At 43.4% G+C, this 18,904-nt stretch overlaps 1 protein-coding gene across 1 annotated transcript; it reads left to right on the forward strand.

Moving 5' to 3' along the window:
- Positions 1–335: 335 nt before the first annotated feature.
- On the forward strand, positions 336–18,904 carry kcnh6b (potassium voltage-gated channel, subfamily H (eag-related), member 6b; the record flags this gene model as incomplete). Its single annotated transcript, XM_084167564.1, has 11 exons — positions 336–470; positions 12,473–12,898; positions 13,415–13,808; positions 14,018–14,217; positions 14,694–14,946; positions 15,390–15,583; positions 15,754–15,865; positions 15,964–16,224; positions 16,397–16,586; positions 18,271–18,463; positions 18,620–18,904. The coding sequence occupies 11 exons, from the start codon at positions 336–338 to the stop codon at positions 18,902–18,904; spliced, it is 2,643 nt and encodes an 880-aa protein (XP_084023690.1).

Consider the following 18,904-nt stretch of genomic DNA (forward strand, 5'->3'; position numbering starts at 1 on the left):
TGGGGATTTTTTAAAAAGAGAAGCAGAGCTGAAAGGTCTAATTCTGCCGCTACAGTCACTCTTTAATAGCATATTTGCAAATTCTAGTCTCTTTTGACAAACCTGGTTCTGGGTAAAGTTAAGAAAAATCATATTTTGGTTCTTCATCAAAATGTTAAGCAAATGCATACAAAACCACATTGGGACTCATGTCATTGTTTCTATAACTAAACATGGGTGCCTGTTTTTCTTTGTCTCCTGTCATTGGCCCCAAATTACCTGTGTCTGGTGGGAACATTGGACCTCCATCAGACCTCCAGCTTTGCCAGCTGAACTCCACGTCCGACTTAGACCTAATGAAGACTGGGGGAACGGCCAACCCTCCTCCCTTCAAACCCGACAGGCTGTCCCCCCCGGCCCACAGGGTGGAGCTCCTCGCCCCAGCCAAGGTGAAGGAGCGCACACAGAACGTCAAAGAGAAGGTCACACAGGTAGGGTGGTGTGTGTGTGTGTATATATATAAGTATAGTAAAAAAACGTATACAGTGCCTTCAGAAAGTATTCACACCCCTTTTCCACATTCTGTTGTGTTACAGCCTGAATTAAAATTGATTAAATTGAGTTTTTATGTCACTGGCCTACACACAATAGCCCATAATGTCAAAGTGGAATTATGTTTTTAGACATTTTTACAAATTAATAAAAAATGTCAAGCTGAAATGTCTTGAGTCAGTAAGTAGTCAACCCCTTTGTTATGGCAAGCCTAAATAAGTTCAGGAGTAAACATTTGCTTAACAAGTCACATAATAAGTTGCCTGTGCAATAAGTGTTTGACATGATTTTAGAATGGCTACCTCATCTCTGGACCCCACACATAAAATTATCTATAAGGTCCCGCAGTTGAGCAGTGAATTTCAAACAAAGATTCAACCACAAAGGCCAGGGAGGTTTTCCAATGCCGCGCAAAGAAGGGCACCTATTTGTAGCTTTTAATTTAAAAAATATATATATACATTGAATGGCCCTTTGAGCATGGTGAGGTTAATAATTACACTTTGGATGGTGTATAAATACACCAAGTCACTGCAAAGATACAGGCATCCTTCCTAACTCAGTTGCCGGAGACGAAGGAAACCGCTCAGGGATTTCACCATGAGGGAAATGGTGACTTTAAAAAAGTTAGTTTATTAATGGTTGTGATAAGAGAAAACTGAGGATGGATCAACAACATGACCTAAATACTAAACTAAATGACAGAATGAAAAGAAGGATTCCTGTAGAGAATACATGCATCCTGTTTGCAATAAGGCACGAAAGTAAAACTGCAAACAAATGAACTTCATGTCCTAAATACGAAGTGTTATGTTTGGGGCAAATCCAACAGAACACATCACTGAGTACCACTCTTCATATTTTCAAGCATGGTGGTGGCTGCATCATGTTATGGATATGCTTGTCATTGGCAAGGACTAGGGTGTTTTTTTGGATAAAAATAAATGGAATAGAGCTCAGCACAGGCAAAATCCTAGAGGAAAACCTGGTTTAGTCTGCTTTCCAGACACTAATCTGCTTTTTAGCAGGACAATAACCTAAAACACAAGGCCAAATATACACTCGAGTTGCTTACCAAGACGGCATTGAATGTTCCTGAGTGGCGTAGATAGTTTTGACTTAAAACGGCTTGAAAATCAATGGCAAGACTTGAAAATGGCTGTCTAGCAATGATCAACAACCAACTTGACAGAGCTAGAAGAATTTTAAAAAGAATAATGTGCAAATATTGTACATTCCAGGTGTGCAAAGCTCTTAGAGACTTACCCAGAAAGACTCTCAGCTCTAAACGCTGCCAAAGGTGATTCTAACATGTATTGACTCAGGGGTGTGAATACTTATGTAAATGAGATATTTCTGTATTTCATTTTCAATTCATTTGCAAAATGTTCTAAACATGTTTTCACTTTGTCGTCATGGGGTATTTAATCCGTTTTTAATTCAGGCTGTAACCAACAAAGTGGAAAAATTCAAGGGGTATGAATATTTCTGAAGGCACTGTAAGTTTGTGTGTGTGTGTGTGTGTGTGTGTATATATACAGTGGGGGAAAAAAGTATTTAGTCAGCCACCAATTGTGCAAGTTCTCCAACTTAAAAAGATGAGAGAGGCCTGTAATTTTCATCATAGGTACACGCCAACTATAACAGACAATATGTGAAAAATTCCAGAAAATCACATTGTAGGATTTTTAATGAATTTATTTGCAAATTATGGTGGAAAATAAGTATTTGGTCAATAACAAAAGTTTCTCAATACTTTGTTATATACCCTTTGTTGCCAATGACACAGGTCAAATGTTTTCTGTAAGTCTTCACAAGATTCTCACACACTGTTGCTGGTATTTTGGCCCATTCCTCCATGCAGATCTCCTCTAGAGCAGTGATGTTTTGGGGCTGTCGCTGGGCAACACAGACTTTCAACTCCCTCCAAAGATTTTCTATGGGGTTGAGATCTGGAGACTGGCTAGGCCACTCCAGGACCTTGAAATGCTTCTTACGAAGCCACTCCTTCGTTGCCCGGGTGGTGTGTTTGGGATCATTGTCATGCTGAAAGACCCAGCCACGTTTCATCTTCAATGCCCTTGCTGATGGAAGGAGGTTTTCACTCAAAATCTCACGATACATGGCCCCATTCATTCTTTCCTTTACACGGATCAGTCGTCCTGGTCCCTTTGCAGAAAAACAGCCCCAAAGCATGATGTTTCCACCCAATGCTTCACAGTAGGTATGGTGTTCTTTGGATGCAACTCAGCATTCTTTGTCCTCCAAACACGACGAGTTGAGTTTTTACCAAAAAGTTATATTTTGGTTTCATCTGACCATATGACATTCTCCCAATCCTCTTCTGGATCATCCAAATGCACTCTAGCAAACTTCAGACGGGCCTGGACATGTACTGGCTTAAGCAAGGGGACACGTCTGGCACTGCAGGATTTGAGTCCCTGGCGGCGTAGTGTGTTACTGATGGTAGGCTTTGTTACTTTGGTCCCAGCTCTCTGCAGGTCATTCACTAGGTCCCCCGTGTGGTTCTGGGATTTTTGCTCACCGTTCTTGTGATCATTTTGACCCCACGGGGTGAGATCTTGCGTGTAGCCCCAGATCGAGGGAGATTATCAGTGGTCTTGTATGTCTTCCATTTCCTAATAATTGCTCCCACAGTTGATTTCTTCAAACCAAGCTGCTTACCTATTGCAGATTCAGTCTTCCCAGCCTGGTGCAGGTCTACAATTTTGTTTCTGGTGTCCTTTGACAGCTCTTTGGTCTTGGCCATAGTGGAGTTTGGAGTGTGACTCTTTAAGGTTGTGGACAGGTATCTTTTATACTGATAACAAGTTCAAACAGGTGCCATTAATACAGGTAACGAGTGGAGGACAGAGGAGCCTCTTAAAGAAGAAGTTACAGGTCTGTGAGAGCCAGAAATCTTGCTTGTTTGTAGGTGACCAAATACTTATTTTCCACCATAATTTGCAAATAAATTCATTAAAAATCCTACAATGTGATTTTCTGGATTTTCTTTTCTCAATTTGTCTGTCATAGTTGACGTGTACCTATGATGAAAATTACAGGCCTCTCTCATCTTTTTAAGTGGGAGAACTTGCACAATTGGTGGCTGACTAAATACTTTTTTTCCCCACTGTGTGTGTGTATGTATATATATATATATATATATATATATATATATATATATATATATATATATATATATATATATATATATATTAAGTATACCTGAGGATTCTGTCTCGCTGTGTTGTGAATCTCAGATAGCAACATTTGAGTTGGCTTATCAGAGTTTGGTATTGTGAGACAGCGGAAGCACTTGGAATTATTGTCATCATGAACATCTTAATTTCATATGAAGTTACACATAGCAGTCAATTTGTCTAGTTAGTAATATCACATCATATTTCGTATCCTGTCATATAATAGTAGGCATAATTTCCACTATAGGGACAGGGGAATAGTGTAGAAATGTAGAAACTAGATAGTGTAGAAATGTCAGAAATTAGCATAAAATGACAAACACATTAATATGCCATTTAGCAGACGCTTTTATCCAAAGCGACTTACAGTCATGCGTGCATACATTTTTGTGTATGGGTGGTCCCGGGGATCGAACCCACTACCCTGGCGTTACAAGCGCCATGCTCTACCAGCTGAGCTACAGAGGACCACTACATTCTAGGGGAAGGTCTCCCCCTCCCCACTAACACATTCCAAATCAAATTTACACCACTTACATGGATAACAGAGCTGTCTCCGATTGCTCACTGAATTTACTTGTTCAACGTGGTGCTTTGTTAGTGTATTGAGATTTGTCCTCTAACCCGTGAGTCATACTGACTTGGCACCCTACAGGGAAATCATTGATGCCTGGTATCAGTATTAGGGCACGTGGGAGGCAATGTGGTTGACACGCTAGTGGAAAAATCACTACTTGGGTTGAATAGATGTTATATCTCCTGTGTGTGGAGAATGGCTGGCTGCCACTGTCCAATCTATGCCTGCTGGAGCCCCAGGGACAGTATCCTGGATCAGTGCCATGGTATAATGTGTGTTTGATATCAGTGAAGGACAACAGGGTGTTGTTTTGTACTGTGCAGTCCATAATGTATGTATGGGACCCATGGCCATGACTGTTGACCTTTGTGTCAAAGGGTGATTAGCTCATTTAATTGAATCCAATTGAAATGGACATCAACTTAAAGGCTTTATAGAGCATTCATAAAGTCTCCATGAGCCATATAATAATAATAATATAATATGCCATTTAGCAGACGCTTTTATCCAAAGTGACTTACAGTCATGCGTGCATAAATTTTTGTGTATGGGTGGTCCCGGGGATCGAACCCACGACCTTGGCGTTACAAGCGCCGTGCTCTACCAGCTGAGCTACAGAGGACCACATATATATATATATACACTGCTCAAAAAAATAAAGGGAACACTAAAATAACACATCCTAGATCTGAATGAATGAAATAATCTTATTAAATACTTTTTCTTTACATAGTTGAATGTGCTGACAACAAAATCACACAAAAATTATCAATGGAAATCAAATTTATCAACCCATGGAGGTCTGGATTTGGAGTCACCCTCAAAATTAAAGTGGAAAACCACACTACAGGCTGATCCAACTTTGATGTAATGTCCTTAAAACAAGTCAAAATGAGGCTCAGTAGTGTGTGTGGCCTCCACGTGCCTGTATGACCTCCCTACAACGCCTGGGCATGCTCCTGATGAGGTGGCAGATGGTCTCCTGAGGGATCTCCTCCCAGACCTGGACTAAAGCATCCGCCAACTCCTGGACAGTCTGTGGTGCAACGTGGCGTTGGTGGATGGAGCGAGACATGATGTCCCAGATGTGCTCAATTGGATTCAGGTCTGGGGAACGGGCGGGCCAGTCCATAGCATCAATGCCTTCCTCTTGCAGGAACTGCTGACACACTCCAGCCACATGAGGTCTAGCATTGTCTTGCATTAGGAGGAGGAACCCAGTGCCAACCGCACCAGCATATGGTCTCACAAGGGGTCTGAGGATCTCATCTCGGTACTTAATGGCAGTCAGGCTACCTCTGGCAAGCACATGGAGGGCTGTGCGGCCCCCCAAAGAAATGCCACCCCACACCATGACTGACCAACCGCCAAACCGGTCATGCTGGAGGATGTTGCAGACAGCAGAACGTTCTCCACGGCGTCTCCAGACTCTGTCACGTCTGTCACATGTGCTCAGTGTGAACCTGCTTTCATCTGTGAAGAGCACAGGGTGCCAGTGGCGAATTTGCCAATCTTGGTATTCTCTGGCAAATGCCAAACGTCCTGCACGGTGTTGGGCTGTAAGCACAACCCTCACCTGTGGACATCGGGCCCTCATACCACGCTCATGGAGTCTGTTTCTGACCGTTTGAGCAGACACATGCACATTTATGGCCTGCTGGAGGTCATTTTGCAGGGCTCTGGCAGTGCTCCTCCTGCTCCTCCTTGCACAAAGGCGGAGGTAGCAGTCCTGCTGCTGGGTTTTTGCCCTCCTACGGCCTCCTCCACGTCTCCTGATGTACTGGCCTGTCTCCTGGTAGCGCCTCCATGCTCTGGACACTACGTTGACAGACACAGCAAACCTTCTTGCCACAGCTCGCATTGATGTGCCATCCTGGATGAGCTGCACTACCTGAGCCACTTGTGTGGGTTGTAGACTCCGTCTCATGCTACCACTAGATTGAAAGCACCGGCAGCATTCAAAAGTGACCAAAACATCAGCCAGGAAGCATAGGAACTGAGAAGTGGTCTGTTGTCACCACCTGCAAAACCAGTCCTTTATTGGGGGTGTCTTGCCTATAATTTCCACCTGTTGTCTATTCCATTTGCACAACAGCATGTGCAATGTATTGTCAATCAGTGTTGCTTCCTAAGTGGACAGTTTGATTTCACAGAGGTGTGATTGACTTGGAGTTACATTGTGTTGTTTAAGTGTTCCCTTTATTTTTTTGAGCAGTGTATATATATATATATATATATTGAACAAAAATATAAACGCAACATGCAACGATTTCACTGAGTTACAGTTCATATAACGAAATCAGTCAATTGAAATAAATTCAATAGGCCCTAATCTATTGATTTCACATGACTGGGCAGGGATGCAGCCATGGGTGGGCCTGGGAGGGCATAGACTTGCCCACCCACTGGGGAGCAAGGCCCAGCCAATCAGAGTGAGTTTTTCCCCACAAAAGGGCTTTATTACAGACAGAAGTACTCCTCAGTTTCATCAGCTGTCCGGGTGGCTGGTCTCAGGTGATCCTGCAGGTGAAGATGCCGGATGTGGAGGTCCTGGGCTGGCGTGGTTACACATGGTCTGCAGATGTGAGGCCGGTTGGACGTACTGCCAAATTCTCTAAAACGACATTCAATTCTCTGGCAACAGCTCTGGTGGACATTCCTGCAGTCAGCATGCCAATTGCACGCTCCAAAACTTGAGACATCTGTGGCATTGTGTTTGACAAAACTGCACATTTTAGAGTGGCCTTTTATTGTCCCCAGCACAAGGTGCACCTGTGTAATGATCATGCTGTTTAATCAGCTTCTTGATATGCCACACCTGTCAGGGGGATGGATTATCTTGGCAAAGGGATGTAAACAAATTTGTGCCCAACTTCTTAGAGAAATAAGCTTTTTGTGCATTTCTGTGACCTTTTATTTCAGCACATATGACCAACACTTTACATGTTGCGTAAATATTTTTGTTCAGTATAATTTCCGACATTGTGGTAGGCTATTCGTTAGTCAACTACTTGTAGCTTCTCTTCTGTCTTATGTTGCCCTATATGACTAATAAACCCTTGCTTACCAGAATAATGTCATAAATGATAGAAGGAATGCTTCAATTTAGTTGACATCGGTAATGTTTTTTTCTGTCATCTCTGCTTCTTTCACGGAGCAAAGACACGTAGGGACCAGGGAGAAAATGCAATAAATAACTCAACAAAAGAAATTGAAATAGTAAGCCGTGAAAACGACTCAACATGTTTCTGAAAAGATTTCATTTGGGCTTGGATGCATATTTTATGTGGTTAAAATACTATCAGCTTTCATGATGCTGATAAAGATAGCACCTCTACAGACGTATCTAACTGCACATTCGTATTCTCTCAATATGCTGAATGAAATAAATATTTCTCTACTCCTGTTCCCGAGTCAAAATGTACATTTGATGCTTAATTCTGCAGGAGTTAATATTAAGGATATGTGAGAGGTTATAGACATACAGTCAGTGTCCAGATTTCAGTTTCCATTTAACCCATTTGAACAGTAGGCTAAAGTTCCCGTGACGTGCCATAGGCCTATTTGAAGTCCCCATCTTGTGACTGTCGAATTTGCAAAGCGCCTCACAATCATCACACATACTGTAACATAGGCATTGCTATCATCCTCGGTTTCCATTATGCCAAATCTTTCCCAAACATTACTTTTCTGGCCCTCCCTTCTCTTTATTTTCAACACTCCTTTTCGCAGCTTTTCTCTTACTGAATTAAACTCAAACATTGTCCTTTTGGCCACAGTGGATCAAGGTTAACTTTTTCTGCCGGTTTCAAAAAGCGTTTGGCGATTGGCATGTAGGCTATTTGGCACATGTAAAGTTAGGCCCTAAAGATTACGCACTAATGCCAGATAGCCTAAAAATTATGAAAATAAAACCTAAATGATAGTTATAAATTGCACAACAATATATTGTTTTCTCTTAATTCAATGGGTTTCTAGATGTTCGCGTTATATATCCACCCCAACCAACAACCCTATGTTAATGTTTGCCTAAAGTAACCATCTGTCTTATGTAACCATACCAAACGTAACATATCATACTAATTTAAGTGCCGGATTTACATTTACTATGTTACGTCTAGTCTGAGACCAGGCTGGGCCCGCAGTTACAGTGAGGGGAAAAAAGTATTTGATCCCCTGCTGATTTTGTACGTTTGCCCACTGACAAAGACATGATCAGTGTATAATTTTAATGGTAGGTTTATTTGAACAGTGATAGACATAATAACAACAAAAAAATCCAGAAAAACGCATGTCAAAAATGTTATAAATTGATTTGCATTTTAATGAGGGAAATAAGTATTTGACCCCTCTGCAAAACATGACTTAGTACTTGGTGGCAAAACCCTTGTTGGCAATCACAGAGGTCAGACGTTTCTTGTAGTTGGCCACCAGGTTTGCACACATCTCAGGAGGGATTTTGTCCCACTCCTCTTTGCAGATCTTCTCCAAGTCATTAACGTTTCGAGGCTGACGTTTGGCAACTCGAACCTTCAGCTCCCTCCACAGATTTTCTATGGGATTAAGGTCTGGAGACTGGCTTGGCCACTCCAGGACCTTAATGTGCTTCTTCTTGAGCCACTCCTTTGTTGCCTTGGCCATGTGTTTTGGGTCATTGTCATGTTGGAATACCCATCCACAAACCATTTTCAATGTCCTGGCTGAGGGAAGGAGGTTCTCACCCAAGATTTGACGGTACATGGCCCCGTCCATCGTCCCTTTGATGCGGTGAAGTTGTCCTGTCCCCTTAGCAGAAAAACACCCCCAAAGCATAATGTTTCCACCTACACGTTTGATGGTGGGGATGGTGTTCTTGAGGTCATAGGCAGCATTCCTCCTCCTCCAAACACAGCGAGTTGAGTTAATGCCAAAGAGCTCGATTTTGGTCTCATCTGACCACAACACTTTCACCCAGCTCTCCTCTGAATCATTCAGATGTTCATTGGCAAACTTCAGACGGGCCTGTATATGTGCTTTCTTGAGCAGGGGGACCTTGTGGGCGCTGCAGGATTTCAGTCCTTCACGGCGTAGTGTGTTTCCAATTGTTTTCTTGGTGACTATGGTCCCAGCTGCCTTGAGATCATTGACAAGATCCTCCCGTGTAGTTCTGGGCAGATTCCCCACCGTTCTCATGATCATTGCAACTCCACGAGGTGAGATCTTGCATGGAGCCCCAGGCCAAGGGAGATTGACAGTTATTTTGTGTTTCTTCCATTTGCGAATAATCGCACCAACTGTTGTCACCTTCTCACCAAGCTGCTTGGCGATGGTCTTGTAGCCCATTCAAGCCTTGTGTAGGTCTACAATCATGTCCCTGACATCCTTGGAGAGCTCTTTGGTCTTGGCCATGGTGGAGAGTTTGGAATCTGATTGATTGATTGCTTCTGTGGACAGGTGTCTTTTATACAGGTAACAAACTGAGATTAGGAGCACTCCCTTTAAGAGTGTGCTCCTAATCTCAGCTCGTTATCTGTATAAAAGACACCTGGGAGCCAGAAATCTTTCTGATTGAGATGGGGTCAAATACTTATTTCCCTCATTAAAATGCAAATAAATGTATAACATTTTTTACATGCGTTTTTCTGTATTTTTTTGTTGTTATTCTGTTTCTCACTGTTCAAATAAACCTACCATTAAAATTATAGACTGATAATTTCTTTGTCGGTGGGCAAACATACAAAATCAGCAGGGGATCAAATACTTTTTTCCCTCACTGTATAACCGTGGGGACAGCGGGTTATGAGTCAACCCGAGCATTACTAGTCAGTATTATGTTTGTTTGTGGGGGTGGGGCACTCATGAGAGGCAGGACCACATGCTGCTTTGAACAACAGTTTATGCAAATCAGCCAGTTCAGACTTCCACCAGATGGGAGAGTATTTGAGGAGAAGTCAGTTTGTAAACACAGGTGTTCCCCCTATCTCACATCAGATTATGTTTATAATCAGAGACAAGGTTACCAGACAGCAAGATCCCTCATTCCTCTCCAACTATAAATGTGAATGGGCGAAAATACTTTTCTATGTGATCTGGAGTTCATTAGCGACACTATTGCTATGCTGGGATTGTGATACAGAGAATAGTTGATTACTTTGTCCATAAGAGCTGGTCTGGATGGCTTTGTTAAGGCGGTAAAATGTGGTAAATTAGTTAATAGACCAATAAGAAAGAGTTCCAAAACTCTCTGCCAATAAAAACTAGTTTTCAGTTTTCCCCTCCCCACTCAGACCACTCCGACAGTCCTAGCAAAATTCTTGCTTGTGAATTTGCTCTTTGCTAAGAAGCTATTTTTGTTTCTTTTTGACCATTTTAATTGAAAACAATCACAATAAGGTACTTAATTGTTACCCAGAAATCATTTGATAATTAGATAAAAACAGCTGCATCGGACCTTTAAAGGACAAATTCAGTCATTTTTATATTGACATTTATTTTGGCCCTGAAAATCTATGGGCTAGGATAAACTGTAATCCACTGTTGGTTTAAATAGCCAACTTCAACTAACTTTAGCCACGGCTAACCAAAAACACAATAGGATTAAATGGGGAAACGATGACAGAGGATATTTACAAAACCTAAATATATATATTTTTTAAAGTGAATACAATAGACAGAAATGTACATCAATGGGAGTATAAACGAGCCTATTTCAATCTCACCCTGTATGTAACATGTTATGTACAGTCCCTTTAGAAAGTATTTATACCCCTTGACTTACAGCTGTGTGTCTTTCTGGGTAAGTCTCTAAGAGCTTTCCACACCTGGACTGTGCAACATTTATTAAAAACATTATTCAAGCTCAGTCAAATTGGTTGATCATTGCTAGACAAACATTTTCAGGTCTTGCCCTAGATTTGTAAGAATATTTAAGTCAGAACTGTAACCCGGACACTCAGGAACATTCACTGTCCTTATTCACAGGTTATTGTCCTGCTGATGGAAAGCAGACTGAACCAAGTTGTCGTCTAGGTTTTTTCTGTGTTTAGCGCCATTCTGTTTCTTTTTTAACCTGAAAACTCCCCAATCCTTAACGATTACAAGCATATCCATAACTATGCTGGAAAATATGGAGTGATCCTCAGTAATGTGTTGTATTGGATTTTCCCCAAACAAAACACTTTTTATTCAGGACAAAAAGTTAATTGTTTAGCAATTATTTTTTTTAGTATTACTTTAGTGCCTTGTTGCAAACAGGAATATTTGTATTCTGTACAGGCTTCCTGCTTTTCATTCTGCCAATTAGGTTAGTGTTGTGGAGTAACTACAATGTTGTTGATCCATCCTCAGTTTTCTCATATCACAGCCATTAAACTCTGTAACTGATTTAAATTCACAATTGGCCTCAGTGTGAAATCCCTGAGCGGTTTTCTTCCTCTTCGGCAACTGAGTTAGGAAGGACGACTGCATCTTTGTAGTGACTGGGTGTATTGATACACCAGACAAAGTGTAATTAATAACTTCACCATGCTCAAACGGATATTCAATGTCTGCTTTTTTTGTAACCCATCTACCAATAGGTGCCCTTCTTTGCAAGATATTGGAAAACCTCCCTGGTCTTTGTGGTTGAATGTGTTTGAAATTCACTGCTCGACCGAGGGACCTGATATATGGGGTACAGAGATGAGGTAGTCATTCACTATTATTGCACACAGAGTGAGTCCATGCAACTTATTATGTGACTTGTTAAGCAACGTTTTACTCCTGAACTTATTTAGGCTTGCCATAACAAAGGGTTTGAATACTTATTGACTCAAGACATTTCAGCTTTTAATTTGTAAAAATGTCTAAAAACATAATTCCACTTTGACATTATGGATTATTGTGTGTAGGCCAGTGACAAAAAAATATAAATGTAATCCATTTTAAATTCAGGATGTAACACAACAAAATGTGGAAAAGGTCAGTGAATACTTTCTGAAGGCACCGTATCCGTTTACTGAGAAAAGCAATACATGGACATATACACAATCAATAGGCTACAGCAGGTTGCACTACTTGCCTTCAAATCGAATTAACAAATTAATAAGTATTGATTAGTAATTGGTGTGCGAGCATTTGCTGAATGCCTCGGGCCCCACTCTATGCGGATGAATCACTCCAATGTAATTCGGATCTCTGTTAGGTTCTGTCTCTGGGTGCTGACGTCCTGCCGGAGTACAAAATCAAGGCCCCGGTCACCCACTCATGGACCATGCTGCACTACAGCCCTGTCAAAGCGGCATGGGACTGGGTCATCCTCCTCCTGGTCCTCTACACAGCCCTCTTCACCCCCTACTCGGCAGCCTTCCTATTGGATGAGCACGGGGACTCGCTGCGGCGGCGTTGCGGCTATACCTGCAATCCTCTAAACGTGGTGGACCTCATGGTGGATGTGCTGTTCATCGTGGATATCGGGATCAACTTTCGCACAACTTTCGTCAACCCTAACGACGAGGTGGTGACCCAGCCGGGGAAGATCGCCGTGCATTACCTTAAGGGGTGGTTCGCCATCGACCTGGTGGCCGCCATACCCTTCGACCTGCTTATCTTCCGATCAGGGTCTGACGAGGTGAGAATAATGGAAGTGGGGATGAATATTAAGCTTTTTGGTGGGCTAACACTTTACTTGAAGCCAACAGGTATAATGCATTATAAAGCATTTAGGCCTTTAACTCAGTTGTGATGTCTTCTTAATATCTCATAATGATCCTGAGTAAATACCAGCCAGATAGGCATAACATATTATAACCCTTATAATAAGACAATATGAAGGTTCATGCTTATTTAGCAGACATGAGTTGGACTCATGGTCTCGTGATGAGGTAACCATGTCTGCGATTTCAAAATTGGCGTTGCCATCAGTCTAAGACAGAATTCCCTCTTGATCTCATGGTCAAGACGTTGGTATCTCCCGTGGGAGAGCAGGGTTCAGATCCCACTAGGGACACCAAGCATGAAACCTTCCTGTGTTACCTATTTACAACTACATTTGCTTGTAAACTGTAGCCATTTTCCCATCAATTCATTCTGCTTCTCTTTTCCCATCTTCTCGCTACTATTCTCAATAAATGGCCACCTACTAAAGATGGCCACCTTGATTGGCCTGCTGAAAACAGCGCGGCTGCTTCGGTTGGTTCGTGTGGCGCGAAAGCTCGACCGCTACTCGGAGTACGGGGCCGCTGTCCTCTTCCTGCTCATGTGTACCTTTGTGCTCATCGCCCATTGGCTGGCCTGTATCTGGTATGCTGTCGGCTACGTGGAGAGGCCTTACACGGAGACTGGTTGGCTGGACAACCTGGCTGAGCAGCTGGGCAAGGCATACAACGCCAGTGAACCTGGCTCGGGTCCGTCTGCTAAGGACTATTACATCACTGCACTCTACTTTACCTTCAGCAGCTTGACCAGTGTGGGCTTTGGGAACGTCTCCCCCAACACCAACTCAGAGAAGCTCTTCTCCATCTGTGTTATGGTTATTGGCTGTAAGTCCTTAAATGTTCAATTTACTCAGACCACATTCACAATCCATACACACTGCATTCATAAGTAGTAAATTTTCATAAATACTTATGTCAACAACTGTTGATAATATTTTTGTTATGCCACGGTTATGTAATTTATACTGCATTATCAACATGCGATTGTTGACATAAGCCTTTATAAGCCCCATTGGCTCCTCCTCATCCTCCAGCTCTCATGTACGCCAGCATCTTTGGAAACGTGTCGGCCATCATCCAGCGCCTATACTCAGGGACAACGCGCTACCACACCCAGATGCTGCGGGTCAAGGAGTTTATCCGCTTCCACCAGATCCCCAACGGGCTTCGCAACCGCCTGGAGGAGTATTTCCAGCACGCCTGGTCCTACACCAATGGCATTGACATGAATGCAGTGAGTAGAAAACTGGCCACCAAACTTGTAAGAAACACTTTTTTCGGTAACGCTTTACGTAAAACCTGCAGGTATAATGCATTATGATGCAGGTATAATGCATTGTAAGACTTGTCATGAGCATGTATGACCTCCTTATGTATTATCCTGTCATCATGATCCTGACTAAATACCAGCCATTTTCAGTAGGTTAATGTGTAGTACATTGAGAAAGAACATATTATAAGCCTTATAAGAAATTATAAAGGCTACATGCTTATAACATGTTATAAAAAAAGAATTATACCTGTAGACTTTACGTAAAGTGTTACCTTATGGTCAACAAATCTATTCAAATCCCCAAGGCATTGTCCAGTGTAATATACTGCAGTGCTGAAAAAACTCATTTTACATTGAGAAGCACTTTAAATGCCCTATAGCAAAATTACTGATATTGACATTTTATATTGACTTTCCATCTTCCTCTTCCTCCCAAGGTGCTGAAGGGTTTTCCAGAGTGCTTGCAGGCTGATATATGTCTGCACCTGAACCGCAGTCTGCTACAAAACTGCAAGGCGTTCCGGGGGGGCAGCAAGGCCTGTCTGCGGGCTCTGGCAATGCGCTTCAAGACTGTACATGCCCCGCCAGGGGATATCCTCATCCACTCTGGAGACATCCTCAACTCTCTCTACTTCATCACTCGCGGTACCATCCAGATCACCCATGATGATTTCGTGGTGGCCATACTGGGTAAGGAAGGCTATGCAATCTACTGTTTCATATGTCATTGACTTTAGCTATATGTTACGGTCATTGAGGTCTTTCAAACTATTTTAGAAATGTAAATGTAGTTTCTGAAGATCATTCTCCTTCTCATGTCTTTATGGTTATTTTCTGATTTTATTGAACAGATACAGATATAGAATGACAGTGGGGAAGGATAGTGAAGTTTTCAAAGGGCAGTAGGTCCGATTCGAACCTATGCCGACACCGTCGACGTGTGCTGGAGGCTGCGGCTATGCTGCTAGACAAGCCAGACCACAGCTAAATACAGTATCCTCTTAAATAGATGTGAATCATATACAGTAACTACATCCTATAGCTCAGCATTCTTTAAAATAACAGCCATTTATAAGTGATGTTATCCCCCTCAATTTACTCTCATTGTCCCCCTTCCTCCCTCTATACTGTAGGGAAGAATGACATCTTTGGGGAGCCTATCCACATGTATGCAGAGCCAGGCAAGTCCAACTCTGACGTGCGCGCCATCACTTACTGTGACCTGCACCGGATTCAGAGGGATGACCTGCTCGAGGTTCTGGACATTTACCCAGGCTTTTCCGACAACTTCTGGGCAAACTTGGAGTTCACCTTTGACCTAAGAGATGTAAGAAGACACACACATGTGGCTAAACTAAGAAAATTGACACATTTATTGTTGAACAAGATCTTTTTGTTTCACTGTGTCCAATGAAATGGGATTGTTGGCACTGTATCAGTGTATTGGGATGTGTTCAGTTTGTGTCTTGCTCTTTCTGTATGTCTGGTATCTGTCAGGCTGACCAGGTCCCACCAATACTGTTGACTGATGATTCTGGTGATGATTGTGCATACAGTCATAGCAAGCCACGACACAGGGGACACTCCCTGGACTGTCGCAACGGTCCTGGTAAGTTATTAAGTTGATTAGTTAAATCAGGGGCTGTATGTATCAAGCGAGCTAGCTGTATGGACTTCTTTTTTATGTTCTTGTGCTGCTTTGGACAGATGGCATGGACCAGGATGACCCGTACCCCTACCGCCAACGCCATTCGGCCCCACAGCCCCACTGGGAAGAGGGCTGCAGCTGTGAGTCGCCTTGCTCCCAGTCCAGCGAGGACCTAAACAAGCCCCTCCCCCACAGGGGCAAGGTGGAACTGTACCCTCCGGACAACGATCGGCTGGACTACTCCCTCTCAGTGGTGCAGCTGATGCCCCCTAGTGGCGCCACAGTGGGCAGAGAGGCCCCCATGGACAGGGCTCAACCAGGTACAGTATGATCAGTATGGGACCTTGTGGTAAATTCTGTCCATTGAAATTGTATGTTATTTAGCATTACTGGACCGGAGGGTTGCCGATTTGAATCCCAGAGAAGCAAAAAGACGTATCAGTTGATCAACAATAAAATTGTATGTTATTTTAACTCTGTAAATGTTTCCAGCCACCTCTAACCTCTCACCGAACTTGTCTGGGTATGTTCGATACTGGCCAGAGAGGCAGTCGGCCCAGTACTCCAACAGGCAGTGGCGCTCCTCTTCGGTTCGGACCTCTTACCACCCGCCCCCATTCACAGAGGAGAGGCCCAGTGAGCTGGAGTCCCGACTGAAACTACTACAGTCACAGCTCAACAGGTGAGAGGAACAACATGGTTACTGTTACAAAACTCTCTTTTTAACAGTTGAGCCAGACAAACAGCTGAGCCTGCAAGTTTTAGCTTATTTTCAATTTACCTAGGGTGCACCGCTGGCTGACACAATTCGCATTGCAACATGCTCCAAAAATGCTAGCCAGGAGATTCTGGATGTTACTGAGCTGAAATAAAATGTTTCATGAGCTGAAATAAAAGCCCAGAAATTTTCCATACGCACAAAAACCTTATTTCGCTCAAGTTTTGTGCACTATTTGGTTTACATCCCTGTTAGTGAGAATTTCTCCTTTGCATCCACCTGACAGGTTTGGCATATCAAGAAGCTGGTTAAACAGCATGATCATTACACATGTGCCACATTCTTTTGAACTGAATGTTCATTTCTCTACCATAAGCCACCTCCAACGTCGTTTTAGAGAATTTGGCAGTACGTCCAACCGGCCTCACAACCGCAGACCACGTGTAACCACGCCAGCCCAGGACCTCCACATCCCGCTTCTTCACCTGTAGGATCGTCTCAGACCAGCTACCCGGACAGCAGATGAAAGTGTGGGTTTGCACAACTGAAGAATTTCTGCACAAATGTCAGAAACCGTCTCATGGAAGCTCATCTGCGTGCTCGTCGTCCTCACCAGGGTCTTGACCTGACTGCAGTTCGGCATCGTAACATACTTCAGTGGGCAAATGCTCACCTTGGATGGCCACTATCAGGCTGGAGAAGTATGCTCTTCACGAATGAATCCCGGTTTCACCTGTACCGGGCATATGGCAGACAGCGTGTATGGCGTTGTGTGGGCGAGCGGTTTGCTGATGTCAATGTTGTGAACAGAATGACACATGGTGGCGGTGGGGTTATGGTATGGGCAGGCATAAGCTACGGACAATGAACACAATTGCGTTTTATCGATTGCAATTTGAATGCACAGAGATACCGTGACGAGATCCTGAGGCCCATTGTCGTGCCATTCATCTGCCGCCATCACCTCATGTTTCAGCATGATAATGCACGGCCCCACGATGCAAGGATCTGTACACAATTCCTGGAAGCTGAAAATGTCCCAGTTCTTCTCATGGCCTGTAAACATACCAGACATGTCACCCATTGAGCATGTTTGGGATGCTCTGATTCGACGTGTTCGACAGCGTGTTCCAGTTCCTGACAATATCTTGCAATTTCGCACAGCCATTGAAGAAGAATGGGACAACATTCCACAGGCCACAATCAACAGCCTAACCTACGCTGTAGGAGACCAATGGTGGTCACACCAGATACTGACTTTTCTGATCCACACCCCTACCTTTTTTTTAAGGTATCTGTGACCAAAAGATGCATATCTGTATTCTCAATCATGTGAAATCCATATATTAGGGCCTAATGAATTCAGTTCAATTGACTGATTTCCTTATAGGAACTGTAACTCAGTAAAATGTTTTCATTTACCCCTTAAAAGGGAAAATCTGCAATTCAAACAATAACAAAGCGGTTCCTATACCCCCACTTCCCACATTAACAAACTGGAGCTTATGGAGTTAGACTGTAACTTTGACAAGAAAGACATTCCACTTAGTTATCTGGAAGGTCTTCAATGGCAACAGTGAAAACATGACTACTCAGTAACCCTCCTTTTCCTTCCCTCTTTCTGCCCCCTTTACCCCTCCATTACCAGACTGGAGATTCGAATGACTGCCGATATCAACGTCATCCTGCAGCTGCTCCAAAGGCAGATAGCGCCGGTACCGCCCGCTTACAGCACTGTGTCAGCCACAGACTCACCAGGCCTATATGGGACAGGAGCGCCAGTGTTGCACACCATGTACCAGATCCCACCCATACAAATGGACAGCCAAGCATCTATGCAGGTAGGAAGTCTATGATACATGGAGAGCATGATGGTGAACACAAAAAACATCTGTCAAAGCACCTGAAACATATTCACAGAAGCTGTGTTAGTGTAGTTACTGTTGTTAAACCTCCAACCTGTGACTCAATACTCACCCTTGATTGTATCGTTGTAGAGCTCTGGCCAGCCTGACCTCAAGTTACCCCTGAAATCCCAGGAGTCGCTGTCCAGTGGTATCCAGCTGACTGTAGAGTCCGACGACACCATGTCCGTCACCCCGGAGATGGAGCCAACCGAGTCACTCTCCCCCCAACCGACGGTCAAGCTGTCACTGTCTCTCATGGAAACGCCCAGACTAAGTGGCAGCCTCCGCTTCCCCTCATTGCCCGGGAACCTGGACGCCTCAGGGCAGGTGGAGATCCAGAAACACCTCTCAGATCCTGTGCTTCCTGTGACCTGA

Source organism: Coregonus lavaretus, assembly GCF_964263955.1.
Source record: "Coregonus lavaretus genome assembly, chromosome: 1".
In the NCBI taxonomy this organism is placed as follows: domain Eukaryota; kingdom Metazoa; phylum Chordata; class Actinopteri; order Salmoniformes; family Salmonidae; genus Coregonus; species Coregonus lavaretus.